The 19,007-nt window shown below is 44.8% G+C and overlaps 1 protein-coding gene across 1 annotated transcript in view; it reads left to right on the forward strand.

Annotated features, from left to right (window-relative positions):
• Window positions 1-19,007, forward strand: part of LOC138351747 (angiopoietin-4-like) — a 283,693-nt gene that overhangs the window by 119,930 nt on the left and 144,756 nt on the right. The window contains exon 5 of the mRNA XM_069303775.1: window positions 13,494-13,540. Coding sequence (XP_069159876.1) covers window positions 13,494-13,540 — 47 coding nt within the window. The remainder of the gene's footprint in view (window positions 1-13,493; window positions 13,541-19,007) is intronic.

Consider the following 19,007-nt stretch of genomic DNA (forward strand, 5'->3'; position numbering starts at 1 on the left):
GTCGGGCAACAGTGTTGCCCAGAGTTCAGGACAATGTTGCCAAAATTCGCGGACAGTGTTGCCAGAAAAGTGTTGCCAGTGAATTTGGTGATAGCATTACCCAACCCGCTAAGGGAGTGAAACATTGAAATTAGCACCCACTAATTTGTCTGTGCTGTCGTGTATGCTCGATAATATAGAGATGGAAGAGGATACTGTAAACAAATTTATTGGGATGGGGGATGAGAAAATTTTGGAGGAGTGTACCAAAGCTCAGCTCCAACAAGTGGCAAACAACTTTGGGATCAGAGTGAGGACGACTAAGGTAGCGGAACATAGGATAGAGATCATGGCACAGTACATAGCTCGAGAGGAGACGATGGGAGTAGAACCATGCCAAGAGGAGCCATCCCAAAGTGGGCCGTCCCCAGTAGAGTCGTCCCAAGCACATACCAGTGTGGCTAGAACTCGCAGTGAACGTGGAAGCAGTGGGGGATCCAATAGTAGCCGGAAGAGCGTGCAGCTGGAGATAATACGAATGCAATTAGAGGCCTAACTGCGTCGAGAGGAGAGAGAAGCACAGCTGCGTCATGAGGAGCAAGAACGCTACAAATGCGACGAGCCGAGATAGAGGCAAATGGGGAGGTCGAGCTGAGGCACGTTGAACGTGGGCTAGTCTCGATACCTGCACGTCGGGATGACCTCAAGGCCCGGGAGCGCGATCTACCTACCTTTGATCCTCTGGAGGCCGAGGCTTTCTTCGACCATTTTGACAGGATAGCAACATTGAAGGAATGACCGAAAGAGGGTTGGGCTGCGTTAGTACAGAGTAGATTGACTGGTGAGGCCAGAGAGACATATAACATGTTGGACATCGAGGAGTGTGCCATATACGACACAATCAAGAAAGCGGTGCTCCACTCATATAGACTAACCCCGGAGGTTTACAGGAAACGCTTCCGTGACTGCACGAGGGCATCAGGAAGGTCATATGCTGAGACTGCTCGTGACATGGAGTGCAAGTTTCTACGATGGCTGAAGGCCGAAGAGGTAGAGACGATGGAGAAGCTGAAACAGTTGATTGTGATGGAAAAATTCATGTCCATGCTCCATTCCGGAACTCAAGGTCAGAGTGAAGGAGGCAGGAATAAAGGACCTTAAAGGTACAGCGAACCAAGCTGGAGGAGACACTGCATCTTAGAAGGAAGGGACCGCCCAGACAATCGCCTTACACCATGTCTGGAGGGAACTTTAAGAGTTCAGGAGCAGGGACGGGCTGGAACTCTCCCAAGGGTAGTTTGCCCAGTGAAGAATATCGGTTCAAGAGCTCGAGGGATGCGGGAAGGAAGCCTCAAGCTGTGAGCAGTGGACCTAGCTCGGGAGTAGGAGCTGCTGCCCGGGAACCGACGACGGGGAGTCCAAGTAGGACTCAGGGAACGTCTACTGTTGGCATCACCAGAGTGACTGGCGAGTGGTCGCCTAGGAGAGGCGGCCGATGCTACAACTGTTGTGTAAGAGGTCATTTTGCCCGTGAGTGTGACGAGCACCAGAGGAATATGAGACTGATGTTAGAAGAGGAGAGAGTATTTGTTCATACCCTATATTATAGTGGACCCAATGTGAATAGTTGGGAAATGAAGATGGGCGAACACCCCTTCGTTTTCGGGGCCAACGTGAAGTTTGGGAAGTCAGACCCAGTGGAGGATGCAGTTCTTCGTGATACGGGTGCTGACATAAGCATGGTAGCCAGGAGTATTCTTCCCAACGATTTTATGGAATCATCTGTGGGAGTGGTGAGAACACGGAGTGTAGCAGAAGAGTACAGGTTACCACTTCACGAGGTACAGCTGATTGCCGACTACGGAGTTGAGAAGGCTATCGTAGCTGTTGCCCCTAAGTTACCCTTAGAGCACATGCAGATGGTGCTGGGTAACAACCTCGGTGTAGGTAGGATACAACCTGATTGGGCCAGGAGTGTCTATGTGTCAGGCAGTGGTACAACAATGCCAGGTGAGGTAGTGGTACGGAAGGCGACATCTTCATTCCTCTATGAAATTCTTTTCCCTGTAAACGTCTTCTTCGGTTCGTGGTTGAGCTTATCCACCTCACTGTGACTCACCTCGCCACAGTGGTTCTTCTTGTTCGTACCACTATTCATCCAGTTGGCATAGGGTGCGTGGCTGAACACATGGCAGGTTCAGAAGGACCAGACACATGTGGGATGTTCAGGAGGACCAGACACATGTGGGAGGTTCAGAAGGACCAGACACATGTGGGAGGTTCAGAAGGACCAGACACATGTGGGAGGTTCAGAAGGACCAGACACATGTGGGAGGTTCAGAAGGACCAGACACATGTGGGTGGTTCAGAAGGACCAGACACATGTGGGAGGTTCAGAAGGACCAGACACATGTGGGAGGTTCAGGAGGACCAGACACATGTGGGAGGTTCAGAAGGACCAGACACATGTGGGAGGTTCAGAAGGACCAGACACATGTGGGAGGTTCAGAAGGACCAGACACATGTGGGTGGTTCAGGAGGACCAGACACATGTGGGAGGTTCAGAAGGACCAGACACATGTGGGAGGTTCAGAAGGACCAGACACATGTGGGTGGTTCAGAAGGACCAGACACATGTGGGAGGTTCAGAAGGACCAGACACATGTGGGTGGTTCAGAAGGACCAGACACATGTGGGAGGTTCAGAAGGACCAGACACATGTGGGAGGTTCAGAAGGACCAGACACATGTGGGAGGTTCAGAAGGACCAGACACATGTGGGAGGTTCAGAAGGACCAGACACATGTGGGTGGTTCAGAAGGACCAGACACATGTGGGAGGTTCAGAAGGACCAGACACATGTGGGAGGTTCAGAAGGACCAGACACATGTGGGAGGTTCAGAAGGACCAGACACATGTGGGAGGTTCAGAAGGACCAGACACATGTGGGAAGGATCAGACACATGTGGGAAGGATCAGACACATGTGGGAAGGACCAGACACAAGTGGGAAGGACCAGACACATGTGGGAAGGATCAGACACATGTGGGAAGGATCAGACACATGTGGGAAGGACCAGACACAAGTGGGAAGGACCAGACACATGTGGGAAGGATCAGACACATGTGGGAAGGATCAGACACATGTGGGAAGGACCAGACACAAGTGGGAAGGACCAGACACATGTGAGAAGGACCAGACACATGTGGGAAGGATCAGACACATGTGGGAAGGATCAGACACATGTGGGAAGGACCAGACACAAGTGGGAAGGACCAGACACATGTGAGAAGGATCAGACACATGTGGGAAGGATCAGACACATGTGGGAAGGACCAGACACATGTGGGAAGGACCAGACACATGTGGGAAGGATCAGACACATGTGGGAAGGATCAGACACATGTGGGAAGGACCAGACACAAGTGGGAAGGACCAGACACATGTGAGAAGGACCAGACACATGTGGGACATTGTGTAGCTCCCGCATACACTATCCTAGTTTACCAAGTTCATAAAATAGAGCAAGCTATAGGTCAGTTATAATGAACAACACATCTAAGTTTCAACAGGTGAGAGACAAAGGACTTGAGAACTTTCACAGTGGTGCTAATCCTTGTAACAATACTCAATACTTAAATAAAATGTGAATAGTAAATCAAACATGAATCAATTATGCATAGATTAGCAAATAATAAATGATTTAGGCCTTTGCTGGATTTAGTTACATCAGTCGTATCCTAAACTCATGAGGTGTCAAGATGTATTTTAGCTTAAGGCGTTGTGTATTCTGCTTTCGCAGTACCCAAGGAGATACCTAAATTTGAACTAATTCTGTAAATTCGTATCCAGTGCAGCAGGACACTTGCTCGTTAAGGGGGCAAACACTGTTTTTCTCAAACTAATTTTGATAGATCAAAGTGACTAAATGGCCTCAGTCACAATATAAGTAGATAGATGTCCTAATTGACTGAAATAATTAATAAAATAAGATTGATACTTAAAAAATGATTTATATTTAATCTCATCAAATTCTTACTAAACGTAAATCAAAAAGATACGAAATTTAACGTATATGAGTGTGGGGTTAAGCCCGTATAAATAACCAGTGTTCTTTGTATGAGGAAAATGGTAATGACATAAAACCGATTGATCACTATACAAACAATCAATAAATAAAAACAGTTATAACCGCTCTGATAAAATGTAAAGGAACCCGAGTACACAAAGTCTAATTATGCCAGGTTCATTTAACTCTTCTCTTGAGCTGGGAAAGTTGTTTCATTTGATGAACCCATAGCGAGCTTGGCGTCTGCCGGCGTTCTTGTAATTCTTCTTAATTAACCAATGGCTCTGTTACAGTCTCTCTACTCAAAGTTTATGCACTTAATTGTTCACTAAACATTCGTCTGTTTGTTGAAGACCGTCAGCATCTCACAAACGCTCATGATAGCAAACAAAGTGGAACTGTTGGTCAGAGCCTCGAAGTGCGCATTCCTGGGGAACAAACCAAATGTGAAGATTGACGTCCCTCCACCCCGGAGTTGACGTCCCTCCACCCCGGAGTTGACGTCCCTCCACCCCGGAGTTGACGTCCCTCCACCCCGGAGTTGACGTCCCTCCACCCCGGAGTTGACGTCCCTCCACCCCAGAGTTGACGTCCCTCCACCTTGGAGTTGACGTCCCTCCACCCCGGAGTAGACGTCCCTCCACCCCGGAGTTGACGTCCCTTCACCCCGAAGTTAACGTCCCCTCCGCCCCAGAGTTGACCTCCCTCCACCCCGGAGTTGATGTCCCTCTACCCCGGAGTAGACGTCCCTCCACCCCACAGTTGACGTCCCCTCCACCCCAGAATTAACGTCCCCTCCTCCCCGGAGTTGACGTCACCTCCTCCCCGGAGTTGACGTCTCTCCATCCCAGAGTTGACATCCCTCCACCCCGGAGTTGACGTCTCTCCACCCCGGAGTTGACGTCACCTCCTCCTCGGAGTTGACGTCTATCCTCCCCTGAGTTGACGTCCCCTCTTTCCCGGAGTTGACGTCTCTCCACCCCGGAGTTGAAGTCCCTCCACCCTGGAGTAGACGCCCCTACTCCCCAGTGTTGACGTCCCTCCGCCCCGGAGTTGACGTCCCTCCGCCCCGGAGTTGACGTCCCTCCACCCCGGAGCTGACGTCCCTCCACCCTGGAGTAGACGTCCCTCCACACCCTGAGTTGACCTCCCTACACCCCGGAGTTGATGTCCCTCCACCCCGGAGTTGACCTCCCTCCACCCCGGAGTTGACGTCCCTCCACCCTGGAGTTGACGTCCCTCCACCCCGAAGTAGACGTCCCTCCACCCCGGAGTTGACCTCCCTTCATCCCGAAGTTGACGTCTCCTCCACCCCGGAGTTGACCACCCTCCACCCCGGAGTTGACGTCCCTCCACCCCGGAGTTGACGTCCCTCCACCCCACAGTTGACGTCCCCTCCACCCCAGAATTGACGTCCCCTCCTCCCCGCAGTTGACGTCTCTCCACCCCGGAGTTGACGTCCCCTCCTCCCCGGAGTTGATGTCTCTCCACCCCGGAGTTGACGTCCCTTCACCCCGGAGTAGACGTCCCTCTACCCCGGAGTTGACGTCCCTCCACCCCACAGTTGACGTCCCCTCCACCCCAGAATTGACGTCCCCTCCTCCCCGGAGTTGACGTCTCTTCACCCCGGAGTTGACGTCCCTTCACTCCGGAGTTGACGTCCCCTCCTCCTCGGAGTTGACGTCTATCCTCCCGTGAGTTGACGTCCCCTCCTCCCCGGAGTTGACGTCTCTCCACCCCAGAGTTGACGTCCCTCCACCCCGGAGTTGACGTCCCTCCACCCCGGAGTTGACGTTCCTCCACCCAGGAGTTGACGTCTCTAAACCCCAGAGTTGACGTCACCTCCACCCCGGAGATGACGTCCCCTCCTCCCCGGAGTTGACGTTCCTCCACCCCGGAGTTGACGTCTCTCCACCCCTGAGTTGACGTCCCCTCCTCCCCCGGAGTTGACGTCCCCTCCTCCCCACAGTTGACGTCCCTTCCACCCCAGAATTGACGTCCCCTCCTCCCCGGAGTTGACGTCCCCTCCTCCTCGGAGTTGACGTCTATCCTCCCCTGAGTTGACGTCCCCTCCTCCCCTAAGTTGACGGCTCTCCACCCCAGATTTGACGTCCTTCCACCCCGGAGTTGACATCCCTCCACCCTGGAGTAGACGTCCCTCCACCCCGGAGTAGACGTTCCTCCTCCCCAGAGTTGACGTCTCTCCACCCCTGAGTTGACGTCCCCTCCTTCCTGGAGTTGACTTCCTCTCCTCCCCGGAGTTAACGTCTCTCCACCCCGGAGTTGACGTCTCTCCACCCGGAGTTGACGTCTCCCCACCCCAGAGTTGACGTCCCCTCCACCCCGGAGAAGGGAGAGCGGGGAGCTAGTTACTCAATTTTAATTGCTAATATATCGGCCCAGAAGTGCTTAAACATATGGTCAGTAAGCTAACATCGAATACAAGTAGAACTATAAAATGATTCAATTATATAACTTAAACGCCCTCTGGAGGAGATATAAATCCATGATGAACATCACTAATTATGAGATATTATAAAAGGCATTAAACTCAGCCAAAAAGGAAATTAGATCAGCCAAAAGAAACTACGAAAACCACTTGCTCAAAACATAAAGAAAGTTCCTAAGTCGTTCTATGCCTATAAGAAGAAAAACTAAACAAAAGACTCGGTCGACCATGGTAAGATAACTCTAACCAAATTGAATTGGACGATAAAAGTGCAGCAGCACTGAATGAATACTTAACATCAGTGTTTACACTAGAAAGTTTATGTGGCATCCCATTACCCACACAAATATTTGAAGAAGGTGAAGAGAACGAATTAAGTGATATACCCATAACGTGCAACATTACCAGGAAGAGCACTGACAAACTATAAGACTCAAACACCCCAGGTGGGGGGAAGGGAAGGGAACTATCAGGAGAGTGCTAAGCAATTACGACTATATAGCACTGGGAAGGGATGAGGCTAAGGATTTCGGATGGGTCGTAGGGGATGTGGGGGGGGGGGGCGATGAACGGTGCCCAACTACTTGGACGGTCGGGGATTGATCGCCGACCTGCATGAAGCGAGACCGTGGCTCTACCGTCCACCCAAAGTGGTTGGGTACCCCAGTTGTGGTCAGAATTATATTCTAAACCGTAAAGGAACTGGCAGAGGAACTATACCTACCATTGGAACTCCATTCCAGAAAATCTCTGGACCACGGGATAGTTCCCCTAGATTGGAAATATGCCAATGTCACCCCTTCAAGTTCAAGTACATTTATTGAGACAATATGATACATCTCAAAAGGATAGAATAGCTAGGGCTATTTCTACCCTCCACTGTCACCCCTATTTCCAAAATAGACAGAAAGCTCAGTAGAAAGTCACCGTCCGATTAGCTTGACATCACACATCTGCAAGCTCATGGGAGAGTCCTAAGGGAGAGAATCATCCACCATCTCACAGTGAACAATTTTATAATATCAACTCAACTTTGGTATGTTAAAAATAGATCACATTTTTGGAAACGGTAAGGAGCTACTCAGACAAAGGACTTCCAGCAGATGTAGTATATATGGACTGTGATAATGCTTTCGATAAAAGTTACCACATGAAAGACAAGCAAGGAAATTACAGGCACATGGAATAAATAGTATTCCATTTATTAAATTACTTGTAAATAATTCAAATAAAATATAACAAGAATAAATAAAACAATGGTTAAAACAAAGAAAACAGAAGGTTGTGCTAAATGGGAAGGAATCTGACTGGAGAAATGTGGTGAGTAGGGTACCACATAGATCCATTTTCGACCCAATTGTTTTTATAGTATATACTAGCTGTACCCAGCCACGCGTTGCTGTGACTTAGCAACGCATGCGCGTTCCAGAGCCACAGCAACCTTCCCCTGTTCCCCCATCCTACTCACCATTCCCATCATCTCCGGTCCCCTCGTCCTCCCTACATTTCCCTCACTTCCCCGTCCCCTCGTCCTCCCCATCATCCCCCCACACCCCCGTCCCTTTGTCCTCCCCACCATTCCCCCCCCCCCCCTTCACCATCTCCCATTTCCCTGTCCCCTTGTCAGCCCCACCATTCTTCACTCCTCCGTCCCCTCCTATCCACCATTGAACGGGGTGAGAATAGCTTGAGCTACCTCATCCCTTTGTGTGTATTTTACCTCAATAAACTTATTTCAATTTCAATTTCAATTATCCACCATCCCCCACTTCCCCGTTCCTTCATCCTCCCCACATCATCATTTTGCAGATGACACAAAAATTTATGGTGAAGTGGGAAGTGAAAATGATATCGAGGACTTAGGAAGAAATCCACATAACTCCACAAATGGTCAGAAGACTGGCAAATACTTTTTAATGTAACAAATGCAAGACCTTACATGGGGGATATAACAACCCACGTCACAACAACCAAATGATTAACATTACCTTGCGGCATATTACTGAACATAATGAAGGACCTTGGAGTCAAAATCCATCACTCTGCAAACACACAGTGTAACGGTCCCTATTGTTACCTCATTACTAAGTGGTTACATCTTGTTATACAGTTTTTATGGCGGTTTAGTTGTTTCAACTTGCTAGATAATTGTCACAATTTGTTAGAAGGTGTTACAACTTGTTAGAAGGTGTTACAACATGTTAGAAGGTGTTACAACATGTTAGAAGGTGTTACAACATGTTAGAAGGTGTTACAACATGTTAGAAGGTGTTACAACTTGTTAGAAGGTGTTACAACATGTTAGAAGGTGTTACAAAATGTTAGAAGGAGTTACAACTTGTTAGAAGGTGTTATAACATGTTAAAAAGAGTTACAACATGTTAGAAAGTGTTAGATCTTGTTAGAAGGAGTTACAACTTGTTAGAAGGAGTTACAACTTGTTAGAAGGAGTTACAACTTGTTACAAGGTGTTACAACATGTTAGAAGGAGTTCCAACTTGTTAGAAGGTGGTACAGAGCGTTAGAAGGTGTTACAACTTGTTATAAGGTGTTAAAACTTGCTAGAAGATGTTACAACTTGTTAGAAGGTGTTACAACATGATATAAAGTGTTACAACATGTTAGAAGGAGTTACAACTTGTTAGAAGGTGTTACAACATATTAGAAGGAGTTACAACTTGTTTGAAGGTGGTACAAAGTGTTAGGTGTTACAACTTGTTAGAACGTGTTACAACTTGTTAGAAAATGTTGCACTTGTTAGAAGGTGTTAGAAAGTGTTACAATGTGGTAGAAAGTGATACAATATGTTAGAAGATGTTACAACGTGTTAGAAGGTGTTCCAGCTTGTTAGAAGGTGTTGTAACTTGTTAGAAGGTGTTACAACTTGTTAGAAACTGTTGCAACTTGTTAGAAGGTGTTACAACATTTTAGAAGGTGTTACAACATGTTAGAAGGTGTTACAACGTGTTAGAAGGTGTTACAACTTGTTAGAAGGTGTTACAGCTTGTTAGACAGTTGTCACAACATGTTAGAAGGTGTTACAACATGTTAGATAGTTGTTAGTTGTTACAACATGTTAGAAGCTGTTACAACATGTGAGACAGTTGTTACAACATGTTAGGAAGTGTTACAACATGTTAGAAGGTGTTACAACGTATTAGAAGGTGATACGACTTGTTAGAACGTTGCAGCATCGACGTAGTTTTTTTTTTGTCTTTCGGGATATAAACCCAAGGAATCGCCTACCCGCTGAAGCTGTATACAACAAAACTGTTTAATTTTAAAATCCACCATTAAAATAAATCATCAGGACAAATGTGGGCCCACTGATAAGCCACTGGCTTTCTATACTCATCAAGACTACTAGAGTGTTAGTTACCCCCAGGTAATTTCAGGTACACGACTTGTGCTCGACAGAGTATAATCCAAGATAATTAATAGGAGCTAGTGTGGCAGCGCATAGACTGTAGACTCCCTTTTGAACTCCTGCTAAGGTTTCACCCTTGCATCACTCACCCAACGCCAGTCTGCACACTGCCAGTAGTGTAAATTAGGACTACGACCGTCCACGCCATCTGAGCAGATGAGCCAGTTGTGGCCACCTGCCCAGGTAAGGGACCTGGTCATAGTCCTAAGGGGTATGGGAGGACCCCCCCACGTGCCTGTGCATAGTCTTCTGGAAGGATTTGCTGTTGTCAATGATGATAGGGGGATTTGAGGATAGGGGGAGTATGTGTAGCAGGTGTGCAGCAGGTGTGTAGCTCATTCTCTGCCTTACCAACTCTACTTCATCATTCAACTTTGCCTTCCTTCTTCTTGGCTTGTGTGTTTACTCTCCAATATGCAGTAATTTAAATTCCCCCATCACAAAATTTATTAAGTTTAACTTTTACCAGACAGTATCTTTCATCATTCCTTTACTAAAATTATTCCTCACAGGTGAAAATAGACAAGTTTAGCTTCATTCAACAGTTTCTTAACTGCATTATGCTTCATTCGACTTTCAAAATACTCAAGTACATCATCGTTACTTTATTTCTAAGCCTTTGTGTTAAATAAACAGTCTTTGTCTAGCCTATCAATATCTTTGGGAAACTTGCATGGGGTGATCACATCTACTGAGTTTTATTCAAGTTTTTTATGAGATATAAATCTCACCATCCTGTTATGAACTATAGGAGGGAATCATGTTCCATAAAAATACTATAGGTGGCTTGAAAGATACTATCACCCAAGATTTTGTAATGAAATTTGAAAACGTCATGCACGCCTTTATACCTTGGACCCATAAAGAAACTGGAAAACTTTGAAAGACGTCAGATATATAAGCAGAGATAATCGACTTTCGCAATAATCTAGTTATTGTTATTGATATAACAATAATTAGATTAAGGTTGTGTCACATCGTACAGTCAGCACACATCACTAAATACAGAATAGTCAACATTAAACTCTGCATCCACTCTCATGTGGTTGAAACAATCAAACACTACAATCATTCCTTGTAACGTAATGTAACATGACGTAACGAGGTAATCATCTCCCTGCTGTCCAAAATATCATTTTTAAAATATAAATGTTTTAGTCCTTGTAACACAATATAACGTAACAGGGAAATCATCTTTCTGCTGCCCAAAATATCATTTTGATATGTAAAAGTATGATTTAGTCCATCTCCATTACATCTCCCACCAAATAAATATTCTTTATTTATTTCTAACTCTAGAGGCTACATGCAGAACTCTAGAGGGCGACAGAACTCCTTTGGTTAATGTGTGTGGTTTTAGAAAACATGAGTCTGAGTGATGGGTTGCGGTGATGGACAGCTGTTTCCCCATCAGACATGAGCGTGTGACTGTCACCCGACCCCTCCCTCCCTTTTTTCCCACGCCTCCCTAACCTAACCTTTCCACATAGTCAACCCGGTCTCCTAGGTCCTGTGTTGCCAAGTGCTGCTTGCATGCTTGACTCTAGCCCTCCCTATGCTTAAACCTCACTAAGCATGCTCACCTGTATAACTCTACGACCCCATTACACACACTTTCATTTTACTCTTTAACATACATACACCTGCACACATGCTACACACCTGCTACACATACTCTCCCTATCCTCACATCCCCCTTTCAGCACTGGCAACTGCAAATCTTCCCAGGTGACTACGCATGAGCGCGAGGCGGTCCTCCCAAACCTCTTAGGACTATGAACGGGTCCCTTACCTGGACAGGTGGCCACAGCTGGCTCATCTCAGATGGCGCGGACAGTCATAGTCCTAATTTACGCTACTGGCAGTGTGTAGACTAGCGTTGGGTGGGTGATGCTAGGGTGAACACTTAGGAAGAGCTCAATAGAAGCTAGTGTAGCATGGTGTAGACTGGCATTGGGAGGGTGATGCTAGGGGGGAATCCTTAAGAGGAGTTCATACTCTCCTACCACCAAATACCTTTTTGATAGGCAATTTAATAAACATTTTCCACAATTCAGACATGTGACTCAGTAATAGTGACACAAATATCTGACTCAGTGTGAGTGACCGATTATGCATGCTTTAGCACGAGTAATGCAGTATTAATAAATCAATGGGAGTTGCTCAGTAAGAATGACTAAATTGAAGTGATTCAAATTGAGTTACTCAGATTGAGTGATTCTATGAGGGTGACTCAGTATGAGCAAATATGTTGCAGTGACTTTGCATGATTCAGTATCAATGAATCAGTGTAAGTGACTTATTATAAGTGATTCAATAAAAGTGACTATATTACTGAGTCAATGAGACTCCGTATGAGTGCCTCAGGATGACTCAAAATTTTTTTTTTTTCATTTTGCCCCGAGGGGCGAGTTTATTGGGCAGCGCCACTCATCTTGTGAGTGGACACACCGCCATAGCAGCATGTACAGCATTCCCCAATAGGAAGAAAACCCGCTGGGTTGTTCATCCTACCACTTGTGCCCATAGACAGCTGGGACTTGCTTAACCGTCTCAAGTGAACAGCTTCTCAAACAAGATTAACATTAATCTTCGTCAACCCTTAAAATCTTGTTATCTTGTAGGTGCAAATTGGGGGAATCTTTTACTAACACTATCTACATATGACAAATAGTATTTTCCTAATTCAATCAAGGTGGGGTTTAATGTTCTACACATATTTGTAATGTCTCTCAGATGTTCACATTCTCTCAGGTAGTGGTCAAGACGATCTCCGACACTCTCACCACAGATTCTGCAACTCAGCTGTTCAACTGTTGTTTCCATTCCAAATCTCCTTGGATATTTGTATCCAAGACGAATTCTCGCTATTATTAATTCTCTCCTGCGGCCACCTCCTCTTCGTTCATAATGATTGGTATTGCCAGCTGCAACTATGATGTATCAGCATACAGATTCACTGATTTGTTATTCTACTCTTCTTTCCTCAGTAACCTTGTTGCGGTGATGTTGCCTGATAATGCCTCTAATTTGTACAAGAGTCTTGGGTGTGTAGTATTCAATATGGTCTCCTTCAGCGCCTTCAGCAGCCAGCACATCTACACGTTCTTTTCCACAGATTCCAACATGGGAGGGGATCCACAGAAATTTGACAAATCTTCCCTGATTTGTTAGTTCTCTCACAGCTCATTTGATTTCAGCGACTATCGCAAGATTTTTTGCCCGATTTTTACAAAGGTTTTAAATCTCGGGTAGAAAATCTTGCGATACTTGCTGAAATCCAGAGAGCTGAGAGAGTTTCTCACAATAAATCAAGAGAGCTGAGTCACTCAAAGCAAGTGAAACAGTTTTCGTGATTCAGCATGTCATACAAAATGGTGTGCGGGGCCTGGACTCAACCAGGAGGACTTTATCCGTGATGTGGGCTTAGTCTCCACAGTAATGATTAACATGCTTGGTTCTGGAGAGTTTTATGTAGCTGCTGGACATCTCCCACATTATGTTGGTGATGTCCAGGCCTTTACTTGGTGAATTGTTGAGGTGTTTTATGAGTTGTGATCTCTCCCACAGGGAGGGACGGCCGGTGTCTGCCTGGTGTGACATGACTACTGACGGAGGTGAGTAATCTCTCCCACAGGGAGGGACGGCCAGTGTCTGCCTGGTGTGACATGACTACTGACGGAGGTGAGTAATCTCTCCCACAGGGAGGGACGGCTGGTGTCTGCCTGGTGTGACATGAGTACTGACGGAGGTGAGTACTCTCTCCCACAGGGAGGGACGGCCAGTGTCTGCCTGGTGTGACATGACTACTGACGGAGGTGAGTAATCTCTCCCACAGGGAGGGACGGCTGCTGTCTGCCTGGTGTGACATGACTACTGACGGAGGTGAGTAATCTCTCCCACAGGGAGGGACGGCCAGTGTCTGCCTGGTGTGACATGACTACTGACGGAGGTGAGTAATCTCTCCCACAGGGAGGGACGGCTGGTGTCTGCCTGGTGTGACATGACTACTGACGGAGGTGAGTAATCTCCCCCACAGTGAGGGACGGCCAGTGTCTGCCTGGTGTGACATGACTACTGACGGAGGTGAGTAATCTCTCCCACAGTGAGGGACGGCTGGTGTCTGCCTGGTATGACATGACTACTGACGGAGGTCAGCTGTCTCTCCTGCTGCAGTCGTAATGGAGGTATTATTAGTTGTAGTGATGGTCACAGTTACCACTTTAGGGAAGTTTTTGTGGGAAAAACTTCCTACCAGTAAGTCAAATCAACTGACCACAACATGGAACTAATAAATTATTATAACTATGCTGGTTGAACAACTTTGTCCGGTTTTAGATAATCATTACCGTGTAGAGTGTAATATGTTCTGTGTCCGGCAACCATTACCATCCAGAGTGCAATACGTTCTGTATCCGGCAACCATTACCATCCAGAGTGCAATATGTTCTGTATCCGGCAAGCATTACCATCCAGAGTGCAATATGTTCTGTATCCGGCAACCATTACCATCCAGAGTGCAATATGTTCTGTATCCGGCAACCATTACCATCCACAGTGCAATATGTTCTGTATCCGGCAACCATTACCATCCACAGTGCAATATGTTCTGTATCCGGCAACCATTACCATTCAGAGTGCAATATGTTCTGTATCCGGCAACCATTACCATCCAGAGTGCAATATGTTCTGCATAAGAACATATGAATGGTTGTCGAGGGCACTTGGTGTCAATTGCCGACTAGACAAATATTGCAAATCAAATGCATTATCTTTCATAGATAACTGGGAACACTTCTAGGGAAGAAATGACATGTATGCTCAGGATGGGGTGCGGAAGTTTTTTTTTTCTTGTATCGTGATATTCTTGTTCTATAATCGTCAACTTTAAACTGAGTCTTGATGGATCTCCTGAGGAAGGACTTGCTTAGCTAACATGCTAAGTGTATTAAGCAGTTAATTCCCTACGTTAGAGACCATAGAACAATTGACTAGGCGCAAGCAAACGCCGAGACCTCAAAATTTCCATACTTGGGAAATTCCAAGTATGGAATTTCCCTCACTTTGGCCGTCGACCTTCGAAAATCGCCGGAGCGAATCTAACACGTAGGTCACTGGTTCTCACAATGTATTATTTGTTGTGTGGTGCTATGAATTCAGCCCAAATCTCATGAAGCAGTCTCAAATGAATAGCAATAATTATCTCAGGCAACATAGCAGAACATAATGTAAATCAGTAAAATGTGTGGAGTGTAACGAAAAGACAGTGTTCAACATAACAACACCGTTTATTCAACAAAACTAACTACTACAACAATGAAGAATATCAATGATGTTAGTTAAAAGCCTTCCTGTGACACCTTTACGAAAGCTAGACACCAGCCACGAGTATGACTACAGGTTCCTTCCTGCAATCGTGTTGTGCTACATAAATTAACTAATTTGAACATACTGAGTGATCACAGAGAAATCAATCAATGCTCTCTGCTACTCTGCGTTGCCTCCCTCAATCTTTACAGTTAAACGGCTACTACTCGCTCTAACTACTTCCACGAATGTGCTATAACGGCCATTGTAACATATTTGGAATGTATATGACCTATGCTCTCCAACGAGCCTAATCACGGGATGTTTCGAGTAAGGGTTACCAAATCCTGTCCGAGTGCACGGCTATTCACGTGCCCTGTGCACAGCGAGCTTCACGTGCCCACACACTAGTAGGAGGTTTAGCTGGTGTAAACTCATTCTCTGACTAATGGTTCATCAATCAAAGGCTGGGGTTGTTACTGTTGCGAACTCGTTGGAACCTGTGGTTGGAGGGGTTTGTCTGGGTTTAAACTGTTAGTAGATATTGGTATGGGAATTTACATGGAGAAATGAGGTAATGAAAGTATGTGTTTGGGGGGGGGAACAAATTGGCAAAACGATCACTGAAAAAGAAGGGCCTCAAAATAACGATACACTCAGGGTATATTACACGAACAGTAGGAGTCTGAGAAACAAAATAAACAATTTAAATGCTCTTGTCTGCACAGAAAAAATAGATATTATTGCACTTATAGAAACATGGATGAATGTAGAAAATAGAGATCTATTAGCTAAATAACAAATAAACGGATTTAAACGTTTTCACACAGATAGATATATTAGACGAGGAGGGAGATTAGCCATATATGTTAGGGAAAAATTGAAATGTAGACCCAAAGAAGGAATCAAAACTGAGTCACACACAGAAACTATCTGCCTAGAATTAAAGGAAAAAGATAAAAATCTTATGATAGGATTTAAATACAGGCCACCAAACTTAGACAGAATGGAAGCAAAGCAACTATGGCATGAAATATCTAGAGCAACTATGTCAAACAATACACGTGCCATGGGTGACTTTAATTTTAGTGGAATAAACTGGATTAACAGAACAGGGAATAATGAAGCAGAAGATTTTCTAGAATTAATTGACGATTGCTTTCATAAGCAACACATTAAGGAACCAACATGGGAAATAATATTTTAGACTTAGTGTTAACTAACAGGGAAACACAAATTAATGATATCGAAATAGGGAGGAGTGGGGAGGAGCAGGCAGGCAGGAAGGTCCAGGAAGGCATGCAGGCCCAGGAGAGTAAGGTAGGCCTAGGAGGCTGCCGAGGAGGAGGTAGGCTGTGGACGACTTTGTAGTCGTCCACAGTGTCGACGACTACAGTGTGTGTAGTGTGTAGGCTGTGTTTCTTTGAACAGCGATCACAAAGAAATCAAATTTAGTATAAAATGGAATAGATTTGTAGGGGAAAATTTTGTTATAGGTGCCAGATTTTCGAAAAGCTGATTTTAATGGTCTAAGAAATTTTTTGGGTGAAATAGATTTGGAACGTCCTGGGCATTGGGGGTGGGCCGGTCTTGGAGTGAAACGTGTACCTAGGAATGGGTGATGTAAAAAGGAGTTTTGTTGTGGATTCAAAATATAACTTATTATAAAATATTCTAAGCAAAGCACAGAAACTTAGTATACCATACAAATTGATTAGATCGAATAATAATGACCCGAAATGAATAACAAAGTATCTAAAGAACCTTATAGGTGGAAAGATAGCATGGTACAAAAGTTTTATGAATAGGGAAGTCAGTTTAGATCAGCAATTCGTACAACTGGTTAGAAATATTAAGAAAGAGATAAGGAGGGCAAAAAACTATGATGTTCACATAGCAGGGTTAAGCAAACACAAATCCTAAAAAAAAATTTTAGTTATTTCAAACAAATATTACAGAAAGGATAGGTCTATTAAAACCCGAGAAGGGTCAGATAACTGATAATGACGCAGATATGAGTAGTATTTTTAATAAATATTTTATCTCTGTATTTACTAAAGAGGAACTTAACATTATCCCTTCAGCCGAACAAGTCTATGTGGGTGGGGAAGAAGACAGGTTGACTAATTTAGCAGTTACCAGGGAGGATGATATTAAACAAATATTGACACTCAAGCCAAACAAATCCCCTGGGCCAGACGAAGTGTTTGCCAGGGCATTTTTGCCCGAAACGCTGTGCGAATTAGTGGCTTTAGGTATTGTATTTATTAGCTCTATCTATAAATCCAACATTATGTTTGCAGCTCATTTTCTATGTATGTACTTTTACCTGAATAAATAATTGAATTGAATTGAATTGAATTAAGGAATGCAAAGAGGAGCTTTGCGAGCTTTTCCATATTTAGTAAATCATCAGAGTCAGGCAGAGTGCCAGAGTCTTGGAAGTTCCCTAATGTGGTTCCAATTTTCAAGCAAGGAGATAGACCACTTTCATCAAATTATCGGCCAGTTAGCCTAACGTCTATTGTGGGAAAATTACTTGAATCGATAATTGTAAATACCATTCGTCCTAATCTTGAAAAACATAAATTAATAAAGCATTCACAACATGGTTTTACTGATGGCTGATCATTCACTTGAGAAAAGCTAGGACTAAAAAGAATATATGAATGAAGATAACTGCAAAAGGCCTATTGGCCCATATGAGGCGGCTCCTATTTATATCCACTATTTATATCCAATATATATATATATATATATATATATATATATATATATATATATATATATATATATATATATATATATATATATATATATATATATGCAAACAAGCCTGAATGGTCCCCAGGACTATATACAACTGAAAACTCACAACCCCAGAAGTGACTCGAACCCATACTGCCAGGAGCAACGCAACTGGTATGTACAGGGAGGCCTTAATCCGCTTGACCATCACGACCGGACAAAAGGAAGTGATAGCCTAAGCTATTTGAACCACTTCCCCGCCGGCACTCGGATAGTGATCTTGGGCATAGCATTTTATCAAATCACCTCATTCTTTGGGGCAACACGTGAGGAACACACATATATATATATATATATATTATATATATATATATATATATATATATATATATATATATATATATATATATATATATATATATATATGTATATATATATATATATATATAATGTTCGCATTTGTGTTCCTCACGTGTGCCCCAAAGAATGAGGTGATTTGGTGAAATGCTATGCCCAAGATTACCATCCAAGTTGCCGTCGGGGAAGTGGCTCAAATAGCCTCGGCTATCACTTCCTTTTGACGGCCGTGATGGTCAAGTGGATTAAGGCGCCCTGTAGTTACCAGTTGCGTTGCTTCTGGGAGTATGGGTTCGAGTCACTTCTGGGGTGTGAGTTTTCATTCGCATATAGTCCTGGGGACCATTCAGGCTTGTTCGCATTTGTATTCCTCACGTGTGCCCCAAAGAATGAGGTGATTTGGTGAAATGCTATGCCCAAGATTACCATCCGAGTTGCCGTCGGGGAAGTGGCTCAAATAGCCTCGGCTATCACTTCCTTTTGACGGCCGTGATGGTCAAGTGGATTAAGGCGCCCTGTAGTTACCAGTTGCGTTGCTTCTGGGAGTATGGGTTCGAGTCACTTCTGGGGTGTGAGTTTTCATTTGCATATAGTCCTGGGGACCATTCAGGCTTGTTCGCATTTGTGTTCCTCACGTGTGCCCCAAAGAATGAGGTGATTTGGTGAAATGCT

Source organism: Procambarus clarkii, chromosome 50 (assembly GCF_040958095.1).
Source record: "Procambarus clarkii isolate CNS0578487 chromosome 50, FALCON_Pclarkii_2.0, whole genome shotgun sequence".
NCBI classification, from domain to species: Eukaryota; Metazoa; Arthropoda; class Malacostraca; order Decapoda; family Cambaridae; genus Procambarus; species Procambarus clarkii.